The 21,220-nt window shown below is 39.4% G+C and overlaps 1 protein-coding gene across 25 annotated transcripts in view; it reads right to left on the bottom strand.

Moving 5' to 3' along the window:
* LOC108708274 (microtubule-actin cross-linking factor 1) overlaps nucleotides 1-21,220 on the bottom strand; it is a 180,597-nt gene that overhangs the window by 56,794 nt on the left and 102,583 nt on the right. For all 25 annotated transcript variants that reach the window (XM_041582205.1, XM_041582206.1, XM_041582208.1 and 22 more), the window contains 2 exons: nucleotides 20,265-20,760; nucleotides 18,472-19,943 (listed from right to left, as the gene is read on the bottom strand). In XM_041582205.1, the coding sequence (XP_041438139.1) occupies nucleotides 18,472-19,943; nucleotides 20,265-20,760 (1,968 nt within the window). The remainder of the gene's footprint in view (nucleotides 1-18,471; nucleotides 19,944-20,264; nucleotides 20,761-21,220) is intronic.

Below are 21,220 nucleotides of genomic sequence, written 5' to 3'. Positions count from 1 at the left end.
TACATAAATGCATGCTAACCAAAACACCATGCCTAAGGCTTATTAAATTTCCTGCCCTGCCAGTTGTTCTGGAAACCCATTCCATGCAGTCAACATCTATTCTACATAAGATTACTTCTTAATGTTACACTACAATAGATTACCTGTAAACATCATCTCTTGTTACAGCCTCTCCTATAACACCACACTTGAATAGTGCTGAACCTTCCATACTATATTGTATTTCACCCCTAGGATATAATCCTTATTAGGGTCACTCAGTTTTCTTCAAACAAATGTCATGTAAGCCTTTATTATAAGCCTATGCCATGCTGCTCCTCCTCCCCCAGCTTTGAGTCCATTTCTTATGTTTTAGCACACTTGTGGCCTGCAGAGCTGGATAGAATCTTCTAAATATAGTCTGCAATGAGCTGAAAAGTGTCACAGAGAACTCTCTCTTTCTGTGAATGGATTTGCATACACTGTTTCATTGAAAAGGCACATTTCAATAGTAATTGTTGAAGACTGTTCAATGGTTGACAAAAGCATGATTTACAAGAATTTTAACTCATGTGTGCCAAATGTGAGTAAATAAAGCTCTGAGGGGTGATACCATAAACCACTACTACACCATATAAACGTTAACATTAACATTTAACTAGAGGTTTAAAAGCAGGTTTAGTAACATAAAGGTAAGACCTAAATGTACATGTCCAGGTAAAAATGTACACATAAAAATTCTCAGGTGGAGGGCTGCCCTGACTTGATTAAAGAAATACAGTAGAGCTTCAATTTTACATCCCCTGATTTTAAGTTTTCTCTCATTTTACATTGTTGTTTTGTGGTCCCATCTATATATTATGTATAATACATTTCTCTGATTTTACATTTTCCTGGATTTTACACCATTTATTTCTGGTCCCCTGAAAAACATAAAATGGGGATTCTACTGTATGCAGAACAGAAATATATACAATCAGATTTATTAAAAAAAACACATTCATTTATGTTTGTGCATTCCATAGCCTGGCTATATTACAAGCTGCTCCCTGATATCCCTATTTGAGTGGCTGCTAGCTCTGTGTACAGGTGCAAGTGGTCATATGCAATTTTCTATGTATCTGGGTTTATAACCACAGGCGTGGATGCATTACTATGCTAATATTCAGGGTTTCACAGCGATTACAGTTCATTCATGCTAGAAAACCACACTGAACAGTAAGCACTTATTCAAGCTATTGGCCTTGGTCCATAACAGAACAGACGTTTAAGAAATACCAAAGCTGGAAAAGAAAGTCAGCTCACATTACAGCCCAGTGCATTCTAATGAGAAAGGACCACAGTGCAACAAAAAAGGGGGTAACAAGACCTCTGATTTTAGATGTCTAACGTTACAGGAAATATTCACTTAATAGATACCTTTCTATATTTTCTAGTAAAGAATACATTTCTGTATTTTATATTTTTGTCATGAAGAAAAGTCCACTGCTTTCTACTAGGAATTCTTTGCAGCAGATTTTTCTGCACTTGCTGTCCTGGAGCCGTCCGCCTACAACTAACTATGAAAAGCGCTGTGCACTGGTGATCTATAATTAACCACTGGGTGAGCAAACTATGCTAATCTGGAATGCAGTCATTTCTGCAGTTATGTAATTGCAAGGTCTCAGCCCTTCTTATATATATCCCCAAAAAACATTATTTTATTATACGAACTCCTCAGACGTAACTTGATTATCAACAGGAAAGAAATGGTCTGCAAGACAGACCCGCCTAAAAGTATTTTCCAGAAATGGAAATGCATGTAACACTCTGGGAGCAGGAAAGTGAGAACATCAACAAAGGGCCAAGACACAGAGCACAGACAGCAAAGAGCAGATATTTGAAATAAAGTAAAGTAAGTAAAATGTGTTCTGCATGAAATGGAGTAGATCTTACCGTCTGTTCATGACATGATGAATTAGGAGTCATAGTGCCCACATCTTCACAAGCTGGAGAACAGCAAATGTCCCTTGTACATTGTGTATTGTCAGAAATATTAACTTCTTGAGTGAATGAGACCAAGTTATTTTCTGTGCTGACTCCAAATAAAGAGCTGCCAGCAGAAACACCTACAATTTCTTCAGGTGTGCACTTCTGTGCAACTGTGTCTTTAATATTGCTAGGTGAGGGATGTTGCCCTAACTCTATATGAACCTGGCAAAATTCCACGTTTTTAGCAAGCACTGAAGTCACAAGGCTCTCACAAAATGTTTCAGTGGATATATTGCTGTTGGTGTTTAAGTCTGGTACAGTGGAAGGAGAGACAGATTTTGTTTCTGATAATAAATAAGCCACTGTGCTAGATCCTGTAGGTACATGGATATTGCATTCAAATACAGGCGACTGTAGCAATAATACTGGTGAGCCTCCAATAGATTCTGCAACAGAATATTGCGCTGGATTTTTATCTGGGCTAATGAGATCTTGGCTACTGGTGAAACTGAAATCGCTTGTTGACCCAATCAGGTTTGTCTCTGAGATTGACTTCTCTGTTCCAAAACTAAGAAGGTCAGAATTTCCCAGTGTTTCTTGAAGTTGTGTCGTATCTTCTTCGTGGGACTGTTTTTCTAAACATAACTGAGGCTCCATGAGGCCTGGTACATATAAATCTACTTCTTCAAAAAGTGAACTCTCTTTTATTTTATAAGGAGCTGAAACTGAGCAATTTGTGTTCCCATCTGGACCCACTTCTGAAGCAGACCCAGTGCCAGTATACTTATTACATTCTACAAAGATTTCTAACAAATTGTCTTGTTCCATACTGGCAGGGTTATGGTCTGCAAAGGCAGGCATATTTACATTATCATATTTGTTGCTAGGCATCTCTTCTGCCTTTTTGAAGGAAGAATAGCTTTCTGTATTTAATTCGATAGCAGAGACAGTGTTACATTCAGTATCCTTGCTTACAATGTTGTTAGCAAAATGAACTTCACTTCCAAGCATACTATTCTTGTAAGAGGCTGCACTAAGAATACCAAGAGTAATCTTTCCAGGTTTCTCATAGTTATCGTTATCTAGTAATTCACCTGCACACATGCAGCTCTGTTGCTTGTTCACTGCATTGCTATCTTCTATCAACTGGGATATATTCAACAATTTCACATATTCCTCTGTCCTAGAAACTGAAGTCTGCTGAAACCCGCCTTCAGATTTACTAATTAGCCCACTAAAGGTCTCCCCTTTAGCAATATCCTCGCTCTGAAAGGAGACCTCAAACATATCAGCAACACCAGAAACATCTATATTTCCATAACATGATCCAATAAAAGCATCTAACATGGGTGAGGGGGATTCTATATTGAATGCAGATGTTTTTTCAGATACAACATGAATATATCCTTCTGTAGCATATTCAGGTTTGGTTTGTGAATTTGTTAGGTAATGTGCTTTGGGTGGGTGTTCTAATGGTCCTGTTTCCTCACTTAAACTTAAAACTTGATTATCAGCTGATAAATGTTGATAAGGCTGTGCACTAAGTAGAATTTCAGGAAGTTCTGGAAAATGCAGAGGATCCTGGAAAATGTCAGTATTTGAAGCAAATGTTTCACTTATGGCCACTGCTATATCGGATACTGAAATTGCTGTTTTGCATTGATCTGCTTGTCTCAATAAGCCCTCATTTGTATTATTTTGTTTTTTAAAAGTTAGAAGCTGCTCAACAGTTGGACTTTGTAATGTTTTATCAGTCATATTAGAAATTACAGCCTGCCCACTGTATTCATCTGCAGAATCTACAGTTAACGTACAATTAGTGTTGGGATTACCAAGGCTAAATATCGGACTGCTGGGTAGATCTATGACATTAGCCTCCAAAGACATGTGGTCATCACTGACATACTCAGTGCTCTCTACACAGTCTGATGCTACAAATGGAAAACTCACAGAGTCTAGTGTATTGATATTGGTGTTTGAACAGGCATTCTGAGATTCAACCAAGTCATCTTCCAACTCATTTATACACTGCTTTTCCAACTCCAGGAACAACTGGTCAGAATCTGTATCAGAATCTGAATAGCTGCCTACTTTACTGCAACGCTTTGTTGGTTTTCGTTCAATGCTGACAGCTGAGAAGCAGCTGTACTTCTGATTTGTTTCTTGGTAAACATGCCATTGGTTAGGCTCAGTAATCCCAGCATCGCCAGTAGTGGAAAACAATGCTCCCAAGTTACTAACAGGACTACTATGATTTGGTGACCCCCCATCAGCCTCTATTTCACCTTCTTCCTTTACGTCTCCCAGAAGTGTACCCTGAATGTCTTTGGTTGGACTGGAATAGTTTTCCATTCCAGATTCTATGATATCCTCCCACTCTCCTGCTTCCATTAATATTGTTTGCTCATCTTCCTCAAATCTAAGCTCTGATTCTGTTTTCTCTCTTAAATTAGGCACCATCAGAACATTTACTGATTCATCCAAAACCTCATCACTTAAACAGGGAGACAAAGGCAAAGTTTCTATAATACATTCCTCATAGGCAAAGTCGGATGTTTTATGGTGCCCATCGATAAGACTTCCCTTGATAAAACTTTTTAAAGCCCTTGGCCATGTGGCACTAGGAAATATGTGTCCAGTTTTTGCTCGAGTATTTGTGTTTTGCTGCACTAGCAAAGGATCTTGTTCATATTCACTGTCATTATATGAATCAAAACTCTGAATATGTGGAAAAGCCTGGTCTGCATGGTGTTCAAAGCTAGGGTTACCTGATACAACAGATGCAAGCAGAGGTGTTCTGTTGTGTTCAACTGTGGAAGATATAGAAGTACTATGCTCAGAGAAAGAGTGTTTGGAGCTCTCCGGCAGTAATTGACTAAATTCTGTTTTGTCATGCAAAGACTGGTTGGAGGTGCCAGCTTCTGAAACCTCGCTCAAAGAAGCTTCAATGCGTTCTGCAAACTCTGGAAAATTTGGTGGCATAAATGCTTTCCAAGACCTGCGATTTACATTTTCCTTGCGTTCTGTGGTCTGCCTGCGCCGCGGGGGTGCTGGAGCAGATTTTAATGTATCACTGCTTAGTTTAAGTGCATCAAATATAACTCTCTCGTCCAGCTTTCTTGTTTCCTGGGATTTGGCATCATAAATGTTGGAAGTTCCCAAAGTTCCATTACTTGATAAAGTGCCACTTTCCCCTTGATCCACTGTACTTTTGGACTGCTGACTAAGTTTGCAGCCCTGATCAATCTGTTCATTTATCCTCATTGTATCATATATGGACCTCTGAGGGACATAACAATCTTCAATATAGCCATCCTCCTCCTCTCCTTTTCCCAAACATGCTGGGTTTTGTCGTAAACAATCTGGGCGGCTGAGCGGTTTCCCCATACTTCCCAAATAGTGCTTTGCAAAAATATATCTTTATAAATATAAACAAAGAAAACACTCAAAAAGAGAGTCAGGCATAGGTAGTACTATAACATGCTCACATTCTCATCGTTATCTGATGCTGTACAAGGTCATGTCCACAGGAAATCGCTTATGGTCCCAAACACATGGAGAAATGTGCAATGGATTAAATGATATCCAGACAATCAGCAGGATTGAAGAAGGCCAAATATAGATGTAGAATGTGTGGTCCTTAGTTTATGAGCATCTGCAATAAGTGAGGAAAAGGTGCTTGTAATCCGTCCCCAGTGTGAGAACAGCATCTTGCTTGTCTGTCTCTTGCTCTCTGCCCTGGACCAGCTGCAGGGAGCTTAGAGAGGTGGGTGTTATGATTTGAAATGAGCCTGTGAGCGGATATTCCTGGAAGTTCACAGACAGGAAGTTCTTTAATAGAGTCTAACGCTGCGGCTTCCTGTGGGAAGCACATCATGGCATTTTGTCCTGGAGGAAAAACACCCGTGGCTCTCACACACTCTCGCTGCTCTGCGTTGAAAAGTGCAAGTAGTCCAACTCCTGCACTTCTTTCCTGCTTTAGTGTCTATATTGTGCAGTGACACAATTCCTTGTGTAAAACAGTGCAAGCCCCCCGAGTGCGGAATAAGGCTGGGAAGCCAACTCCCATGCTACAAGTGCAACATCAACAGCAATGTATAAGGCTGCTTTCAATTTCCAGTGGCCTTTGTCTATGCGACTTCTCTGCCTCTCTCTGTGTGTGACACTCGGTGCACCGCTTCCCTCCTCCTCCTCTTCTGGATGAAGCGCTCAGGAAAAAAAAAAACTTCTGGGAACAAAAGAGTTTGCTCCGCGGCTGCGCTCACTCCGGCGTAGGGGATAGCGTGCAGCTACAGGGAGGTGTGTTCGCTTACTTTAACGTTCCTCTTTATTCCTCAAACCCGCTACAATCTCCAAACACAGCTCGGCTGAGAAAGGATGCGGGCATCGGCAATGAAAATCCACCCTCCTAAACTGGCTCCGCCTCCGCCACCTGGTACCGCCCCCGGCGATGGCATCGCTCATTGCTGCCTATAGTCCTTGTTTAGTGAAAGGAGGGAATGATAGCCAGGCGAGCGCACAAGTTGAAGGTTTGCAGGAACTAGAGAAATGCGCACTCATTTGCCGAATATGGCTCGCGGCGTGTGTGAAGGCGCACAAAGAGCTGCTCTCAGGTTGTACAGAAGGGGAGAACGCGGAGAGAAAGGGGTGACAGTAACAAAGCATTGTGGCTGCTGGTGGGAAAGGGAGAGTCACAAACACACAATGAGGCGCAGGTAGGTTACCTAGGAATGTAGCCACATGCAGCTGAAAAAACACTGGCCTTATGGAAACGGGGAGGGGAGCTGGACAGGTTTACTGCTCAGTCCCACATACTGGGAATGTCAGGAATTCACTTCCAGCTCCCACATCACCAAAACAGTCGTCTTCTCCCAACACAATCCAGCTCGCTAGTCTCTAAACTTCTGCAGCAGTTGCCAGCACATCATTCACTGACAGCAATCCAGGCCACGCAGGCGAATTATTGTTTCAGAGAAAAAAAACAAAACAGTATAAGCAACGTTGATAGCTTCTCTCGCCAAACTAGCAGCAAATACCCTCTCATACCTCCCAACTGTCCCTTTTTCGGAGGGACAGCCCCTCTTTTGACAGCTCAACCCGCAGTCCCTCATTTGTACTGGAAAGTCCCTCTTTTCTCTGCACTGAACAGCCAGAAAAAGAAACAAAGTTTCTCACTTAATTGGCTTTTAGCAGAGAGCCCAGAACAGCCAACAGGTGCAAATAAGATACTTTGTAACAATTTTGAGACACAAAAACACAGTTTAGATAAGGAGAAATATTTTCAAACTTTCATAACCTGCCAAATTTTGTAAAACAAACATGGTAATTAGGGGGTGTGGCCACAGAAAGTGGTGAGGACAAAAAATTGCTGCGCTACGTGCGGGAAAAAAAATTTTGTCCCTCTTTTTACTTCCAAAATGTTGGGAGGTATGCCCTCTGCATATCCGCGCCAACAACAAACCATTATAAAGTTATACACATTCTAATTATGCCATAAATGTTTATCATGCCACAGCGAATAACTAATTAACCTGCCCATAACGGACTCCTGCCAACTCCCACCTTTCTACTACACTTCATAAGATACATATATATATATATATATATATATATATATATATATATATATATATACACACCGTATATACATATATACCGTATATACATATATATATATATATATATATATATATATATATATATATATATACACACGGTGTCGGACTGGGACACCAGGGGCCCACCCAAAAACCTTTGACCAGGGGCCCACCAATTAATCTTAGACCAGGGGCTCACTCTTAGTACTATTTTTCTTCCTCTCCTCGCTCAACCTTTATTCTCCTAGTCTCTTTTCTTTACATACTATAATCTATTTTTCCATCTATTTAGCCACTTTGTTCTCATAGAAATAGGGAATGACATAACATAACTTAAGCTTTTTGAAAAGTAAACATAATTTCAAGTAACTTTGCAATATACATCAATTAAAAAATATGCAGACTTTTCATGATTTTTAATGGTTTCTGACAGTTCACTAAGCCTAGCCCCCTGCTGATCTGTCTGACTACTTTGCTAAGCTGGCTGACTACTGTTACTTTGTATCAACAGCCAACTGTCCTTAGACTGGTTAGGGGCAGTAATGTAACTAGTGGGGGGTGGGCCCGGGTGCGGGACATGTAGCTGGGCCCCCCATCCCCCTCCGTATGCGATTTTCACCGAAGCTTCAGTGGTGCGCCAGCTGCCGGGAGCCCTGAGATGGTGCAGGCCCTGGTCCACTCGCACTGCTCCCCCGGTAGTTCCGCCACTGGTTAGGGGTTTTCAAAAATTGCCCAGGCCACCCAACCTAATTTGATTAAATGATCAGAAATACAAAAAATATTGGTATGTCGCACTGATGTGTGTCAAGAATATTAAAAACAGAAAGCAGACATTAATGCCAAATCAAGTCCAGATTCCTTCCCCCACCTTATTATGTTTTTGTGAGGTTCCCCTTTAACAAACTACAGACTACAAAGAAACAAATACTTTAATGAATGCATCTCAGGGTGGTGGCAGACGTGGCTACTCGGGGAGGTTAGTCGCCCAGCAACAAATCGTCTTTTCTTTTGGCGACTAATCTCCCCTAAATGCCTTCCCACCGTCTGGAATGTAAATCAGCACTTGGGATGGCACTTGGAACGCTTTGTTTTCCGAAGTCGTCTGAAGTTGAAGAAGAGGTGATTTGTCGCTGGGCAACAATCTCCCCAAGTAGCAGCATGTGCCATCACCCATTCTCCATGTCATCTACATATATTAAACCAATATCAAGAGCCACTGATCTGTAAAAGCTTCCCTATGTCTACCAAATCACATTTTTTAATAAAAAAAAAAGATGATTAAAATAAAGCTGTTAAAATTATTCTTATCTCAGTGACACAGAGTCCAGCTCTAGGGGTTTAAGATCTACAACATGGAAAGATTTACCGTAGGAGGTTTCTAAAAATGAAACACTCTTCTGCTTAATCAATCTCTTAGTAATTCTGGTCCTGTTGGATTCACAGAAAAAAAAATGCTTCAACAGTCTATGTTTCTCCAGAAAGCATAGAAAAAATTATTTAATAAGTTACATACATATTCAATGATTATTCGGCGTAACGTATACTCAATTACATTTGTAATACTCACAGCCTTAAACAGTATAGCACTGTATCATTTTTGACTTGTAACTCCGCACAAGTCTGCTGCATGAATTTATAGGATTGCTGTGCTAAATGCCTAAAAGATATGCAAACTTAATTTTAGAGCTATAGTTTATAAACTGCTTATATGAGTAGTTTTGTAACAACAGCACCACTAGTTCTTCTGTCTAGTCTGGGGGGGGGGACAAGTTCTGAAATGGAGAACTCTTCTGATGTTGCTCTGCTCAGGAAAGACAGGAGAAAGGTCAGCTAAGGCTTCTGGTCCTGTGCAGAACATCAGAATCATTTTCTGTTTTCCTTCTGAACATATTCTCCTCTTCTGTAGAGTTGGAAGAAACAGGTCATTCTATTATTTTAGCAGTTTATAAACAGCTCAATAGCTCTGAGGCAAAGAAAAAAAACTCTAGTCTCTGCTAATTCCACGTGACCTTTAACCTGTCTTCATGATCTTGTGAAGCTTTTTATCAAAATAATGCCCCCAACAGCAAACTTTTGTAGGTATTTGGGTTGAAAAAAACTCTCTCACAAAATCCTAAACTTACATATAAGCATTTCTGGACCAGAGAATGGTGACGAAAACAATGAATTTTGGAAAAAAAATTATTTCCAGCAATTTTTATAGAAGACAATGGATTGTGAATTTGCGCATTTGAGCCACACATAAATATATCAAGGTATAATTTTTTGTGTTGAGCATTTGTCCTTCATGTTTACCCCATTCTGAAATAATGTCCTTTGTGAGCTGTGATTCCTGGCTCTTACTATGCCGGGATAGTGTTGTAACTCTCATTCCTGCTTGGTAAATTTTACTGAACATTGATATCTAACCTCCACTGACTAGGATACCAAATTGTTTAGGCCAAGAAATAGGTGGGTTATAAATGGGATATATATGTATAAACTGGATATATGAAAGGAATGCTGACCAATGTTTCTGATATTGTGTGTGTATATATATATATATATATATATATATATATATATATATATATATAAATATATATATATATATAGCGCAAGTTGGTGTGCGCTTGTTACTATGGCTACAATTTTCATTCACGGTTTCTAAATATAGAAATACAAAAGTGAATAACCACCACCATGAGGGAACACACATTCAAGAAAAGAGTGGCTGGTCTGAGGTGAAAAAGCAATACATAGAATTTCTGGATGAAAACTGAGCTTGATAGTATTAGTTTACAGGAAGCTGGGGGAGAAAGAGAACATGGTGATTCATACATCACCAGGGTTTCTGCACGGCAACTGCGTTGTGCTTAGAAACAGAACACCCTACAGAGCTGTACAAGATAGTTTTCCTAAAGACTAGGGTGGGAAAATCCCAGCTCTCATCTCTACCCACCTGTGCCTAACTTTTTGAGCTATACTAAACACAAATTATAGGCAAGCTGCTTGCTGATTTGTGACCTAAACTATGGAGATATTGTAGCTTTTAATGGAACACAGTAGATAGGGCAGGATTGGTTTCAGATAGTTCACCATAAATAAAGACTTTTTCAAATTACTTTTTATTTTCTATGTGTGACCATTTTTCTAATATCGAAGTGTAAAGTTTCATTTTTCACCTTCTAAAGCAGCTCGGGGGGGAGGGGGCTCGCAACCCTGTAAACTGATCTAAATTGATAAATTTAATTGATACATTTGTTATCTTTGTCCCTGCTGAGTAGAATCTCTGGATTTCATCAAAGGCAGCTGTTATAATTGATACAATAGTCGCTAATACATCAGAGATGCTGCTGAGAAATGTATCAACTAAATGTAAACAGTTTACAGTTTGCGCCTCAATTACTGAGCTGCCAGACAAAACCACAACATTTAGGGCATGTATCTGGTACTTGGGGGTACAGTTTAGCCAGCTTGTGAGGTGTTAGGTAGGCCCGCTTAATGAATTTAATTGGGATAAGCCTGTCCCTGATTGACATTGTAATATCTGGGACCTGCTTTAAGGCATCTACCCACATTTCATCCTCAAGGTCTGATAGTTCACTCTGCCACTTCCCTTTAATCTTAGCCAATGGATCAGGGTTGGCTTGCCACAGCAGTGTATAGAACCACAACAGTGTTTTTTTGTTTTGTTTAAAGTCCTGCCTATAAAGGTAAACTTCCAGGGAGGTTTCGGATACCTGCAGGGTCTAGAGGGGAACTAAGTAAATAGCGAAAGTACATGGCGGGGGCAGCCCAAACTCTTCTCGAAGAGTCGCAAAGTATTTTAAATCTCCATCTGTTATTATGTCCCATACTATTTTTATACCTGTCTGCCCATTGACTGATATCCGGTATCGTTGAGAAGTGGGAGAGTGCAGGGTTCCCCCAAAGAGGTGTTCACGGGCCCCTGTGACAGGTGGAGGGCTTTCTGGAATACAGTGTGAACCACCAGTGGGCAAAAACGAATTGGCTTGCTCAAAGTATAGGTTGAAGTCAGGTAATGCCACCCCCCCCTTTGGTGCAGGGCACTTGTAGAATTGCCATGCTGAGGCGTGGGTGTGCAACCCGCCCAAGAACCCCCCCGTATTAATTTATTAAAGTAACTGAACCATTGGGCCCTAGGAATGACTGGGGAGTTGAATTTAGGGAGAAATATCATCTTGAGTAAATGAATCCTAATGGGCAGGGTTAGTGGGAGATCCTGCCACATCGGAATTCTGGAGACCAGAGACTGCACTATTGGAGTAAGATCAGGAGCCTCATATTGCATAAAATCTTTGTTAATTGTTATTCCAAGATATTTGAATTTAGCCACCACCTGAAACTTCCTATTGGGAAGATAATTTATTTCCCCTTATTTCTTTGGAGGATTGAAAATGATCCAAAGACTGAGACCACCCGCAGTAATTCTGTCAGGGCTTTTGGAATTTGCAAGGTAAATGAGAATATTATCTGCGTATAAAGAAATCTTTTCTTCAATAGGGTATAGTTTCAGTCCCTCGATCACCAGTGATGCCCGGATTTGTATGGCCAACTGTACAATTACTAGGGCAAAAAGTAATGGTGGCAAGGGACAGCCCTGTAAGTGCTGTCGAAAGTATCTCATTTAGCCTGGAGATTACAATACAGCTGCTTAATCCAAGTACAGATTCTGTACTTCCCAATCCATATCTTGGCAAGATCCCCCACAAATATTGCCATTGGTGCTTTCTCTCATTTTTCTGAATCTTTTCTTTTTATGGTTTCCTCTTTTAAAGGGATACTGTCATGGGAAAAATTTTTTTTTTTTCCAAATAAATCAGTTAATAGTGCTGCTCCTGCAGAATTCTGCACTGAAATCCATTTCTCAAAAGAGCAAACAGATTTTTTTTATATTCAATTTTGAAATCTGACATGGGGCTAGACATATTGTCAATTTCCCAGCTGCCCCAAGTTATGTGACTTGTACTCTGATAATTTTCAACCACTCTTTACTGCAAGTTGGAATGATATCACCCCCTCCCTTTTTGCCCCAGCAGCCAAACAAAGGAACAATGGGAAGGTAACCATATAACAGCTGCCTGGTAGATCTAAGAACAACACTCAATAGTAAAAACCCATGTCTCACTGAGACACATTCAGTTACATTGAAAAGAAAAAAAGCAGCCTGCCAGAAAGCATTTCCCTCCTAAAGTGCAGGCACAAGTCACATGACCAGGGGCAGCTGGGAAATTGACAAAATGTCTAGCCCCATGTCAGATTTCAAAATTGAATATAAAAAATCTGTTTGCTCTTTTGAGAAATGTATTTCAGTGCAGAATTCTGCTGGAGCAGCACTATTAACTGATGCGTTTTGAAAAAAACATGTTTTCCGATGACAGGATCCCTTTAAGTTATCTCATAACCTCCAGTTTCTCTAAGTGCTCTAGTCTAGGAACATTTAATAGATAACCTTATGTGAGAATAAATAACAAAACAGGTGGAGACACAATTATGACCCCATGTAACTGTAAAGTGATAATCCTTAGGCATCATCATGTGTGGTGGTAATTATCAATTTACAAAATATATTACAATTGCAAAGACTCAAAGATTGTGAAGATAACTAGACTAATGCACCCCACAGTAAATATGTGTGCCAGATTTTTCAAGATGCTAAACTAAAGTGTCACAGTCCCAGCTGTCTTGGTCTACAGGATCTAAACCACCAACTGGCAACACAGCAGTGCAGACCTGGGTGTGTCAGAAATTCCGAACAGTGATACAGTAGCAATTAATGGCAGAATATCCTTTCACTCATCATTCTTAAAAGGATAAAGCAAATGAACAGAAACACATGCTAAAATGCGTGGTGGTGTAATATATATATATATTACTCTTATCACTGCAGCTCAGCAAGGAACGTCTTTAAAGGGGAATATTAGTTGAATGAATAGGACTTGTGCTGAACATACTTTTACCTATTGTTTAATTAAGAAATATCTAAAGTAACAGGGTAGTATAGGGTCTGTTGCCGCCTAAGGCAAGTAGGGCCACATTGCTGTATTTCTTTTTGCAGTAAGCACACTAAAATATGAAAATAATAGTAAAGTCATTCTACGTTCTGTCCCTATTTTGCATATATAAATATGTGTCTATTGCCTACTGGTAAAACAAATCACCAGTCTACTGAGAAGCCTTTGTATAATGGACTGCTCCTTATCTCATAGCAGGCTACTGCTGGGGAAAGGGGGGGGGGTGTTAATGAAGAGGGTTTCTAATAAGCCCTGGCCTTGCAGTTGGCAAAAGAACACTCCTGAATTTGTCTTGCTTTGGCATGTGCAATGCACTCTACAGCCCATTGAAGGATCTGCAAGAGCAAAATGTATGTACTGCAGATGACGGTAATGTTATATAATTTCATGACAAACCACTTTCATTTAATAGATCCTGTGAACAGTCAGCATCTGACAATTATTAAATATTAGACCAGAAATATGAAAACTCAAACACCTATAAAACAAGGTCTTTATTTAAAATTATCAAATTAAACAACAAAAGAAGTTGACAGAACTTCTCTTACACAGTTATCTAAAGATCCATCACCCATTCACTCTCTTTTTTTATGCTTGTAGCTAATTTGGTCAGATCAGTTGCACTTATATTGTACTTGAATATTTTAGTTAGATCGGAGTACTCCCACAACCCCACTTTATTTGTATTTCTGTACTTTAGCAGAGTTACTCTGCAAGAACAATAACCAAACTTGTATGTGTTTAAAGTGCCTGTTCTTTTAACATGCCTTTAAAAATGGGTGTTGGTAAAAACACACTGAACTGTTCCTTTAAAAGCTGCAAGGCGGATTAAGATTGGGAAACCAATGCTTTGGTATTGGCAATCTCTCTCCAATGAATGTTAAGAGCAGGGAGGATCAAGCCCTGTGATAGTCCTTAATAGTCAGGATCACCATATTGGTTTTACCTTGACGTGGTATGGTGGTTTGGCAATTTTATGATTGTAACGTAATTCAGCTGGCTCTTACTAAAGAAAGGCCCAGTTTTATAATAGTCAAAAGATACACTACCCTACTGCATAAAACAGGTTTAAAATGGTAAGCAAAGTGAACACCAAATGCATGAGAGGCAGAGAAGAATGGCACATTTAAGCACCTAATATGGTAGTGCCCATCAAATGTATGCAGACTAATTTGCCGTGGTGTCTAAAAAGGGCAGAAGAGTTCCACAGTTCCTCGAACTGACATTTTACAGCTCTCTATTTTCTAAGGATAGGAGGATAGTAGGAGCAAAATAGATAGGTTGAAAATAGAACATCCATTGTTTTCACCCTTCAATAATTAAGTCCCTTAAAGTCATAGGGGCAAATTCACTTAGATGCGAAGTTACGCCAGGCGCAACTTCGCCGCACTTCGCCAGGCGTAGTTTCGCCAGGGCTCCGCAAATTCACTAAAATCCGAAGTTGCGCACAGGGGTAGCGTAAGGTTGCGAAGTTGCGCTAGCGTTGATTCGCTATATAAAGCGAAGTTGCGCTAGCGTTGATTCGCTATATAAAGCGAAGTTGCGCTAGCGAAGGCTAATTTGCATACGGCGCGAAATTCAAATTTCAATGGAGGAACACGTATCTGCACTACAAATGCCTAGAAAACCTTCAAATCAGCAAATAAAATTTTTATTTTGCCCTACACATGTGCCCACTGTCTAGGTAAGTTGCCATGAGTCAGGAAATGTAGGGGGGAGGAAGGGGAGCCCCAAAATTTTTTCGATCTTTATCAGACTATCACCCATCATGTAGAAAACACGCCAGTGTTTTTTGGGACTTAGAAAAAAAATTTACTTTTTTTTAAACAATCCCTATCTACTCTATTGCGCTTCGCCAGGTCTGAGGTGGCGAAGGAAGTCTAGCGTAAAAGGTAGCGTTCAGTACACTGCGCAAGTTAGTGAATTTGCGTAGTTTCGTCGCTAGCGAAGATTCGCCTGGCGTAAGGTTGCGAAGTAACACTAGCGAAACTACGCCAGCGTTCGTTCGTGAAACTACGCCAGCGTTCGTTCGTGAATTTGCGCAGTAGTGAAAATGCCAAATGCTAGCGAATTAACGCTAGCGTTCGGCGCTTTGCGCCTTAGTGAATTTGCCCCATAAAAAACTAAATAGAGATACGGGGATTAGCCCACTGGTAAACTCTGTTTCCTGTTTTCCTCAATACGACGACTACAAAAAAAATGTAAAAAATCACTGGGTGGCATCATTGCCACTGACCTGATCATTCAAATCATTTAAGGTCAATGCTCTATTGGAAATTTAAAACGCATACTTATTTGGCTATTGGAGCACTTAATAAAGAGTTTAAGTGTTAGGAGCAATGGATTCTTTCCACTGCAACAGTTGCTAATTCATCTATGAATCATTTCTTGGTTCATGTGGTCATATCAAGTCAACCTTCCCAAAACCCTCTATTTGCCTTTAGTTCTCATTTCCTTTACCTCCTGGTCAAGTCGTTAAAAAAACATATATATCAATTTACAAAGGAAAATAAATTAAAATGTGTTAGTAGAACTTTATATAAATATTTAATATTACAAAAGTATATTAAGTATAGTTTTCCTTTCAGTAAGTACATTTTTCATTCCTTTGACAAGCAAGTCTAAATGTTTTCATGATTTATAGTGCCAACTTCCTCAGTGTCCTTCCAGCTGAAAAAAAATTGGGACCAAAGGATGGCTTACTCATCAGTGTGTCAAGAGTTTGAGGAAAGGAGGGTCCTTCATTTACCAATATTACTTTCTATTCCTTGAATAAATATATGGCTAGAAGTCAGCATACTGTAAAGAAAATGTCTTCCACTAGGGAACCAGAAGATATATTATCAGTGCTATTGTCATGTGCAAAATGGTTCAAGGGCTCACTTAAATAAAAGAGGCACAAAAGAGGTAACAAGAATCACCTTGTTAAATATACAATTTTCCAGTGTTTAAAGGAAGGGAATCTACTACAAAGAAGTAGTAGAGGCCAACAACTATGCAGGGGCAGTCTTTTCTTATCACATGACAATATTTTCATTTTGACTAATGTTACTGGGAAATCAGTGGCAACAAATTCTAAATAAAATGACACTTTATTATTTTAAGGGTACTATGAAAATTAAAATGTTTTATTTTTGCAAGCCTACACTGAATACACCATGGTTGTTACCATGTATTACTATTTTACCTGCAGCTGAAAAAAGCGAAGCACTGATTGGTTGCTATGTGCAATAAACTGCTTGGCTAGCAGTGGGTTAAATGATCATGCTGTGTTAGTTCAGGTGAAGCAGTCAGACCAGTACAAGAACTTTATACATTTATTAGAACATGGCAGGTAACACAGCCCTGCTCCACACTTTCTCTCAGCTTAGACAGGAAGAGGTAAAACAGGAAATGAATCATAAGGCAGTGGCAAAACAGCAGGAATACCCTTAACCATAATGGCCACAAAAGCTGGTTACAACACTATGGGTTACTGACAATCTTTGCTTGAGGAACTCACATTAATTAAGCAGAGAACTATAAGAAAACAATTATACCTATTTATTAAACTCACTAATTCCAGTTAAGGATTTTTATGAGATCAAAAAATCGAAATTTTCCAACCCCAATCTTATTCACTAAACCAGCAGTCCCCAACCTTTTTTGGGCGGGGGACCGGTGTAGAGGCAAATTATTTTGCAAGGACCGAGGGAGGTCGGGGGAGTCGGCATGGGGGTCAGGAGGGGTTGGCATTCAATTCTGGCGCAACAGCGCCCAATTCAGGCGCGACACGTTAATTGGCCGCGGCCCGGCTGTTGGGGACCCCCGCACTAAACCATATACATTGTTTTCAGGAAAACAAACACTTTATTTTCATGTGATTGTCAACCAAGTAGCAAGCTGCCTTGCAACTAATAAATACATGACAGACTAGCATTTTTTATTTTCAAGTTGACTATGATACATTTGGTGCACATAGTCTAACAGATTTTACATTAACTCTGCCTTTTTATGCAGTGCATTGATCAGTGTGTTCTTCCTGATACATACAGTATACAACCATGTCCAACACATGAGAAGAGATTTATTATGTGCATTGGCTAGTTTAAAGGAATTATAACTTCCTTTATTTACAAATGAAATAATACCTTCCTGGCACCATATAAACACCTCTTGCCAAGGAGATTCCCCTAAAACATCTCTGTATCAGTACGTCCTCTTTGTCATAGCCTGGCTTGTGTTCAGCTAATGTTCAACCTCAATCTTTTCCTGGTATTGTCTGCATTTCCCATGAGCTCACAGACCTTCCTACCCCCACTGCCAGAAGCAAAAAGGGTAAACACTTGGCAATTTAAATGAATAGAAACAAAAAAAAAAGTAAAATAGAAAAATTTTAAAAAAACAAAAACTAAAATGTGTATATATATATATATATATATATATATATATACACATATATACATATATATATATATATATATATATATATATATATATACACTCATACACTCAATTTATTAATATTATGCCTTAGATCCTAATGGCAAGATATAGTTTATTTATAAATTAAACATTGTACTCAAACACAACTGTTCATTTATAAAAATGGTTGTAAGCCCTTTTACGGTGGTGTGCTTTACCATTTCTTTCCAGAGAAAAGTATCAACTGAATGCATGTAGTTGGCACCTGGTGGTCCTTACTGTGGACAACTGCAACTACCATGGCCCTCTGACAAGATATTTGCTATTTTTAATGGAAATTCTACCAGAAGAAAATTCGTCTTTCAAATCAGCATTTACAAATCAGGAAATAGGTCAGTCAGTACACAGCTTTCCTTTGTCACTGAAAAAAATTCTCAACGCAAAGTAATCCACAAAAAAATCAATTAGGACACTTTTTCAAAACACACAAACATGTTTCTTACCTTAAAATAATTTAACTGCTGCTTGATGGTATCTACTTCTGTGCCAACAACACCCTGAAGAGCACTGCTGCCCTCCGCTGTCATAATCTGGTTGTTCAGCTCCTTTAGTTTCATGGTGAATTCCTCCACACGGCTTAATGTTGAGACTAATTGTCCCTGACGATTTTTACCTCGTTCAGTCAGTTTAGAACATTGTTTGTTTAAACTTCCAAGTTCTCTCATAAGTACAATAAGGTCAGGGCCACCTTCTTTCTCCAACATGTCTCTACATTTACTCTCTGAGGACTCAATACTGGATTTCAGGCTTTGAAGTGTCTCCAGAAATGTTTGGATAACTTCTGCCTGTGACTTAAGACTATCTATGTCTCGTCCCACAGGACCCATATTGTCTAACTCATCGTCCAGATCTGCTAGTTCTGAAAACATCTCTCGAACATGAGTGTGAAACTGGCCAATTCCCTGCAGTTTTGTCTCCATATTCTCACAGCATTCATTAACATCCTCTTTTACCATCTCAAAATCATGCTGGACTTGCTGTGCCTGATAAACAAGATGGGAAACATCAGAGCCTTGTGGAGCATCTGCCATCAGTCCTTGAATAAGATTCCTCAGGTATAGGATTTGGGCTTCCAAAGCAAGAAGCATGTCCTGCTGGGATCTCATGCTTTCAAGGTTTTTACTACTACAAGCTTGAGGGCCAAGACCTGTAAAGATTTCCAGGAGATGCCTGGCTCCTTCCAGTTTCTTATCAATGTTACTGAAACTGCCCTTCAGTTCTTTAAGTCTTAATGACATTTCTTCAAATGACCCAGATTTGTTGTGTAACTCTTCTGTGATGGTATCCATTCTTTGGTTGATTTTGGCTCTATCTTCCAAAATGTCTCTGTCATCTACTTCAGCTGCCTCAATCAAAAGGTCAGCTGCACTATTCATCATTTCAAGTAGAGAACGTTTTTTGTCTGTATCAGTCTGAAGAGCCTTTGCTCTAAGAAGCTGTGCTTCAAGTTGTACAGGGTCAAGTGTCATTTCCATCTCTTTCACATGTATCTCACAATCTTCTAGCCAAGGCACAAGATCTTCCACATGTCGAACATACTTCTGAGCCTTTTGCAAACAGTCCTTTAGCTTTACATGTCTTTCTGATGATTGCTTTCCTAGTTCATTCCATTTACTTTTTAAATTCATTAGGTGATTTTGGAGAGAGGTCCTTTCTTCTCCAGAATGAGCAGACATAAGCAGAGACTCACCTTCTGTGACAATCATTTCATAAGAGCCACTGTATTGGTTGAGACTCTTTTGGAATTCCTCTTGCTCATGTAGCAGAGTTTGCAACTTTTCCAGCTTTGCAGACACTGGAGGGCTTTTCACATGTTGCATCTGTTTTTCATCCAAGCAACTCCTTAATTCATCAAACATCTGCTGGAACTGCTGAGAACTAGAAAGAGCCATCTGAAGGCGATTCACCCGATCCGCTGCAAGAGGCAAAAATGAACAATTCCATTGCAATGTCCTATTTATTATGAACAATACATTTAGAATAAATCAAACAAAATTCGTAAAGTCATGATTCAGTAACATTACTAGTTACATTTCTAAGTGTATGTTAAAAGATTAACAATGGGCACATATAAGTAATTCAACACTTTATCATTCAGTGTTCAAACTCTTAAAATAATCTAAAATACAAATATATATCTATAACAGGGAGTTTTCAAAATTTTGTATATCCATGAAATTTAATATATAAATTCTGTTATCAGTAATCGCAGAACATTATGGGAGCAATAACTCACATGCCAAATCTTCCATTCCTTTGAGTGGAAGAGCAACAGTATCAAGACGCTTTTGAAGCTCATCTTTGAAGTAAGGTTCCATGACAAGTGCAGATAACTCATTGCACAATTCCTGGGCATCTGTAACTTCCTTGGCAAGTTGTTCTAGTTCAGAACGGATTCCACTAGTTTCCTGCAGCTGCTGCTTTACTGCATCAGGTTGAGTGCTAACAGCCGGTTGCGACGCCAAGTTTTTGCCAACTTGCTTTATTTTGTCTGTCAATCTTTGCAGAACCTCTTTATAATGACTACTCTTGATGGTTGCCTGGTCTATCTGATCAGCCCTGGAATTCAAACGACTGGTTAATTCAATCCATTTTCCACTTATGTTATGGAATTCTTCCTCTACTTGACAGGTAGATGGAGACTCCTCTCCAGGACCTGTCAGGATCCCATAGGCTGCAAGTTTCAGTTCTTCATACTGAGCTTTCCGTGCTTCAAATTCTTTTAACATAAACTGCAACATAAAAAATGATTTGAAAATATGCATTTACACACAGAGCATATAAATCAATGAATCAAAAAATAAAATGATGCTGGTTCTCCATATTCTACCATATTCTTCTCTATATTCTTCTAAAAAGTGGTCAAAACAGATAGGAATCTATTACCCCTATACCATCTTTCCCCACCCTGACATGATGAATGTGTCAACCCCAGATTGCAGACTAAGTGACTGATGGACCCTCCAAGAGGTCTGAAAGGCCCTGCCAATTTTAATAAAAGTGCGTAGAAAATAATGAAAAGATCATTATAAGGTGGTGGCCCCAAAAAAGATTTTGCAGTACCATTCGTTAACTTTATTTTAAATAAAAATGGTAGAAAAGAGGTCTGAGTGGCCCAGCCTCACCCACTTAATAGGCAACTATAAAATATTTGTAAAAAAGACTGGTATTGAGTAACAATGGTAGGCTTAT

Source organism: Xenopus laevis, chromosome 2L (assembly GCF_017654675.1).
Source record: "Xenopus laevis strain J_2021 chromosome 2L, Xenopus_laevis_v10.1, whole genome shotgun sequence".
Lineage (NCBI taxonomy): Eukaryota > Metazoa > Chordata > Amphibia > Anura > Pipidae > Xenopus > Xenopus laevis.
Note: the sequence above shows the minus strand (reverse complement) of the source record. Positions and strands in the feature narration are given on the sequence as shown.